This window comes from Orcinus orca, chromosome X (genome assembly GCF_937001465.1).
Source record: "Orcinus orca chromosome X, mOrcOrc1.1, whole genome shotgun sequence".
Lineage (NCBI taxonomy): Eukaryota > Metazoa > Chordata > Mammalia > Artiodactyla > Delphinidae > Orcinus > Orcinus orca.
This window is the reverse complement of record NC_064580.1, coordinates 88798608-88804902: the sequence shown is the minus strand read 5'-3', so window position 1 is coordinate 88804902 and position 6295 is coordinate 88798608. Positions and strand designations below refer to the sequence as shown.

The 6295-nt window shown below is 48.5% G+C and overlaps 1 protein-coding gene across 1 annotated transcript; it reads right to left on the bottom strand.

Annotated features, from left to right (window-relative positions):
• Window positions 1–4709: 4709 nt before the first annotated feature.
• LOC101288025 (protein ARMCX6-like) lies at window positions 4710–6046 on the bottom strand. Its single transcript, XM_012538141.3, has 2 exons — window positions 6043–6046; window positions 4710–5868 (listed from the first exon to the last, which is right to left on the bottom strand). The coding sequence occupies exons 1-2, from the start codon at window positions 6044–6046 to the stop codon at window positions 5318–5320; spliced, it is 555 nt and encodes a 184-aa protein (XP_012393595.2). The 3' UTR covers window positions 4710–5317.
• Window positions 6047–6295: the final 249 nt, after the last annotated feature.

Here is a 6295-nt window from a genome sequence, read left to right as displayed (position 1 = left end):
TGAGAGAGGCCCGCATACCGCAAAAAAAAAAAAATACAGAGAAAAATAATGAGGTTCTACATATAAATCATTCATAATTAACAACAAACATTAACACTTTTTTGTATTTGTTTATAATTTCTTTATTAATAGACAAAATTAAACTACAAAATTGTTAGGGTCACATTTTCCTCAATCTCTTCCCAGACGCAAGTAATATTGTAAAATTGATGTGCATCTTTCAGTACCCAGTTTTAATTTTGTATCCAAAATAATATATAGTATTGTTTTATAGTCTTAAAATTATATAAATGGCATTATATTGTATCTTTCTTTAAATTACTTATCTCACTAAACATTAGGTTTCTGAGAATTGTCTAGACTGATCTGTAGAGATCTAGTTCACCTATTTTTACTGTTTTATAAATTCTATTATATAGATAGATGACATATTATATTATTCAAAGACCTACAGCAAATATCAACCTTACTGCTGAAACATCAGACATTAAAATCAGAAACATGACAAGTATGCACTGTATCATCAATACTGTTGCTCTGGAGGTCCTTGACAGTGCAATGAGATAAGAAAAAGAAATGAGCTATAAAATATTGAATAAGAAGAGATAAAACTGTCATAATTTGTAAACTATGTTTGTCTAGTTAAAAAGTCAGAGAGAGGGCTTCCCTGGTGGTGCAGTGGTTGAGAGTCCGCCTGCCGATGTGCCCCAGTCCGGGAAGATCCCACATGCCGCGGAGCGCCTGGGCCCATGAGCCATGGCCACTGAGCCTGCGCGTCCAGAGCCTGTGCTCCACAACAGGAGAGGCCACAACAGTGAGGGGCCCGTGGACTGCAAAAAAAAAAAAAAAAAAAGTCAGAAAGAAAAAAGAGGCAAAAAATAAATATAATAAGAGAGTTCACCAAAGGAGCCTGACTGTAGAAACAATGTTCCATCAAGAGCTTTTATACAAACAAGCAAAAATCATTTCCCATAATACTTACTTTTGATGGAAAAAAATATATATAAGTACAAAATTCCAAAGGCACAAAAGACAGAAAAATAAAAATGAGTCTTTTACTGACTTTTCCCCATACAAACCCAATATATCCAAATGGAGGCAAAAAGTGTTATGCCTATAAATGTGTATCACTACACAATTTTATATGATGATTTAAAAAAGATAATTTTTACTAAAATAGAAAATTTAAAATCATACACGACAGAATATATTACATAAAATGTTTATAATAATATGCATAACACAGTGTGCTCCAACTTGTTTTGCCGCACAAAAATGAGGCAATTTTGGTGAGGGAAGAAAACAGTCCCATCTCCCTTGGTGCTGAAGCAGGCAGGGCGGGGGAGTTCCTAAGTTTCCTGTGGGCCAGAGCATGTCCTGAGAAGGTACCTGGGGCAGATGCCTGCTCACAGGCACCAACACAGCCTCCCTGCCAACACACGCACCCCACCTGCCACAGGCCACCCAGTGAGCAGAGGGTCCCCGAGTCAGTGAGGGGTTCCTGGGAGAAAGGGTTGTGCCCCAAGAGGAATTCCACAGCAGGCAGCCACAGCGAGGATGCTCAGCTGGGTGCATGAAGGTCCCAGAATGCACCAATTATACCGTGAGAATGGAGTGATAAGTGGTGCTGGGTTAACAGGTTATCCATTTGGAAAAGGAGTCAGGAAATTCCAAGTATATCCCTGAGACAACCCTTTAAGTAGAAAGGTATGAAAGAATTAGGAAACCATATAGGAGACTCCTTTTGTAATTGGGAAGTGGGGAAGGCCGTCCTAAGCCACACGCAAAAGCAAGAGGCAATAAGGGAAAATGAGCCTTCAGGGGAAGAGGAGGTCGTGAGTAAAGTGAAGGGGGAAGCGACAGAGTGTAAGGTGATCCATGCAGCATGAGGAGCAGACAAGGGACTGACTGATGCCCCACAGGACTGTGCTGCAGTGCCCATCACATCTTAGACCAACCGGTGGCCGCTACGAGGAGGTGGGGGGCAGTGCTGCACACAGCTGTCACACTCTTAGCCAAAAGGTGCTGTGGTGGCCCAGCGTAGAGACCGACTTGGTGAGGGCTGTGCCTGTCCCTGGTGACATTTCAAAGTGAGGGGATCGTGGTTGAAACTGCTCTGAGAGTGGCACTAAGGGCCCCCGTGGGGATGCATTGTGTGAGACTGGGTGTACCAGCTGGGAAGCTGGATGTCTGCAACCTTGCCTGCACTTATGGCAGGGAGGGGTGCAGTGGGGGGTCAAATAACAAAATTCCCAGGAGATGTAGCAGGCTGGGAGTTAGTGCAGAAATCAGTACCTACAGGCACAAAGTGTAGACAAGATAATGAGATGAAGAAGAAGGGAATCCAAGGCCCTTTCTGGAGCTGGAGGGCAGTCTGTGGAGGCAGTTCCAGATTTACCAAAGAGACAGCTTCGGCTAGGGCGACCCCATCAAGGCAGGCATCTCCCCACAGAGTGTGACAAGCTCAAGCTTTGATGACCTTGTCTAATGTTTGCCATGGGGAAACCTGGCAAGAAGCTCATTTGGTTGCAGAAGAGAGGTGGGTTAGTTTGTGCTTGGTGGTCCCCTGCTGTTTCATTTTTGAATTAAGCATGGGAGGAGGCACCTTAGTCTTTCCAGTGCTGAAAGCCTCTGAATGTCTTAATCAGGCCCTGACTGGCAGGCATGCGCCCCGCCCCCTGCGCCCCCCTCCACGCCCCCCTCTGAAGTCCCCCTCCGCACCCCGGTAGTAGGCAGAACTGGGAACTGGGCTCCTGCCCTGGCACAGCAACCAACAAATGGATGAAGGGCAGACCAGAGCCCTGTGCTTCCACACGCAGGGAGTGTTTTCGGGAGGGCAGTGCCAGCAAATGGAGAAGGGGCTCTTGACTTGGGCCAAGACCACACCGTGGAGACACATCAATGCTGGCAGGCTGCCCTGTGACAGAATTGCTCAGGAGATGGGCAGAAGGTCTCCGAGGTCCTCCCTGCGATAGGAGTCAGCTGTGGCCTGAAAGTGCCAAATGCCTGCCTTGGAGATGGTGGGCCTACTACCTGTGGCAGGACTCAAAACGGGGGACTCGGCAGAGTGCAGAGCAGGAGGGAAGCACGTGTTAATTTGGGACCCCGAGCCAGGAGGAAGGAGAAATGCTCTGCCTTTGGGCTGAGATTACAGAGGCTGAGCAGTAAGGTGTCGCTGAAGACACCATCGGCCAGCAGGCTCCACTGGGACAAGTGCATGCAGGGCTGCCCGCAGGGCAATCCTGCGTGGGAAACAGACTGCCCAGCCCACCTGAGGCTGGCTTGGGAGAAAGGGGGGACCACGTTAGCAGCTCTTTGGAAACAAGACAGAACCCCAGAGCCAGCAAACAAAGCCCCAGCGGGGTGAACGTTGCTGGGGGTGTGATGTTGCAGCAACCACAGTCACATGCTGGCCCATCAAGGCAGCAGGGCCTGGGAAGGGGCAGAGTCCCTGGCAGGCACCCGTGACTACTAGTCAGCCCAAACTGTGGGGTGGATGAGTACAAGCAGGAGAGTGGCAACCCACCTGCTCCCCAAACTCCAGGAGAAGGGAGGAAAAAATTGAAAAAAAAACCCTAAAAATTTGAAATAAAACTATGCTCTATATGGAGGAGGGCAGTCAGAAGGCAGAGCACTTGTACACAGCTGATGCCCAGGGAGCAGTGGCCCAGAGTCACATCCCAGGGAGACCAGGAGAGGGCACCGAGCTCAGAAGCAGCACCGCCCAAAGGAAGCTTCTTGTCCCCTCTGTTAGCCAGGGCTTTGAGGAGGAGAACCATTTCAGGACACATCAACAACACGCGGGGAACCTGGCTTTGGTGATGCAGGGGCTGAGGCTTGCTGGGAGGGGTCTGTAAATGTTGGGAGGGGGTGGTGGAATGAGTTGCCCAGATTCATGGAGTGGTTCAGTGTGCAGGGCTGTGTTCTTCCTTTCCTCCAAGGGGTGCCAGGGGCTTGGAGGGCATGAATATGTCTCCTGATGGATGGACCAGCCATGGCCATGCCACGCCCCTCAGCATCTGCCCTCCCACCCCTTCGGGGATTCACGGAGGCCTCCACTGTCCCCTTCCTGGATCCCACAGAAGTACCAGGGATAGGGCAGAAAGGAGGTTCTGCCCTTCCTTGGCCAGAGGAAGCAACGGCCAAGCCTTTTCACTCGGCCAGGAATTTGAGCTTGGCATCCCAAGGAAGGGAGGGGGCCTGGAAGTAGGTTTCACAGCTGCTTCTCAGGAGAGAGAACAACACAAAGCAGGCACTCAGCAAGTAGCAACTGTTACTGCTATAACTGTGCACTAACTTGTGCAGGGATGGGTTGCCCTGTGGCCCCCAAGGATGTGTAGACAAAACCTCAAGGATACTGACCTTCCTCTCTAAGAGGCCAGCAGGCGAGGAAAGACAACTTCATCGAGGGAAGGATTCCTCTGCATCAGGCACTGTGCTGCCTGCTTCACAGGTGCTGTCTCCTTTAGTCCTCCCAGCAGTCCTTCTTAATTCCACCCTCCACCCCATTCCCCTGCCCCAGCCCCGCCCCCAGCCCCTTCTGGAAGCTTATCCTGAACCCTGCAGCCCATCTCTTCCACTGCCTCCTGTGGGCACTGCTAGGCGGACATTCTTCAGGAGCAAACGCCCCAGTTAGTTAGCACTGATCATGTATTTTGGGCTTCCTCTTCACGCAGACTATAAACTCAAAGACAAGTACCATGTTCTCGTTTTTGCCAGCTAAAGCACACAGCTTTATTGGTGATACATAAAAATGCAGACTTGGTGGACGAGGCTGAGTCAGTACAACTCATAGAAGGGGAGTGTACATTTTTTGCTGAACAGGTTTACCATCCATAGGCTCGTGAAGAAAAGAGAGTAAATGAAAAAGAATTCAACCTACGCAGCAACCAATGCATTTTCGGCACAAGCTCCCATATGGGTCTGGTCTCCACAAGACGGTCCAGCTTAGACAGGGAGACCACCACAGGCAAGGCATCCCTTGTCAGGCTAGAAAATGTTGTCCTTTCACCACACAGCTGAAATGATCCCTTTACCACAGGAAGAAGGCCGCAAGGGAGCAATTTACAATGCGCACTGCCTGCAGACTGCAAAACCAAGAGGTTACTCAAAGCTCTGTGGGAACCCCTGCCTGGCCAACAAGAGAGTGGTCCTGGATTTAGCAAGTGTAACTTTCACCCAGAGATATGGCTACTGGCTAAGGCTGGATCTTCAATAGCACCCACTGCAGAGTCTTTGATTGAGAACACAAGTGTGTGGTTCACTGATCGGGTTTTGGTTCGGGGTGGATCAGTCCCATCCTGTTGGAGGGGGCCATTTAAGAGGCCGGGATTTCTGGGAGAAGCTGTCTGTTTGCGTTCCTGATAAAGAGGGACAAGAAGGAGAGCAACATCTGGGCTCCCAGCAACTCCTCCGCCAAGACTGGCTTTTCAGACAAACCCATCAAGGGTTTCACAACGTGCCCCTCAGCACATTCACTTCCCTCTGGTATCAAAGGAAACTTCAAGTCTGAAACGGACTTGGCAAGCATGTTATTAATAACTGTCATGATTATTAACAAATTTAATCCGGCCTGCTGCAGAAATGAGTTGCAGCAAAGTGACACAGTCTCCCGACACACTTCGTTGATGTACATCTTAATCTGGCCCTGATTTTCAACACTGGCTTTCAAGTTATCCAGGGCACAGAAAGCCTCAACAGCAGGGTCGGGAATAGGGATCGTGTTTCCAGCAATGGAGAGGCTGGCCAAATGACTATTGATATCGTGGCTAAATGAAAAACCAGTGTCCCTGGGCTGAGCTAACAACACTTTTCCCTGAATGAAAGGGCACTTGGAGAGGCCAAGAACACAACTGAAATTTTCAATATCTTAAGCATCACTAAAAAATAGTCCTCATTTTCATTAGTGAAAGAGTGATTTTTCTTCATTCAGACTATTTCCTCTTTGAGAGGCCCTAGGTTCCTACTGCCCATATCTCATGTCAACCTCATCCCCAGGACTTGGCTTTTCCTGGATCTTTGAGTAAAGACCAGACCCCTTACCCATCCTTATCCATATGAAGTTCCCTACAATTCTGGTTGTTTCTCACTGTGGTTATATCCTCTTCTGATTATTGGATGAACACTGTAGCAACTTCTAGCCCTGACCTCCAGAACTGCTTTCACTAAATCAGCATTTCGAGCATACTCTATATCTGTGAGAAGTCACAGGAGGTTCTCACTATTTTAAAAGCTATCTAATTGTAGTGTTCTAGGTAGGAGACTGTTAGACGTTCTTTTCCTGGACACAAATTGC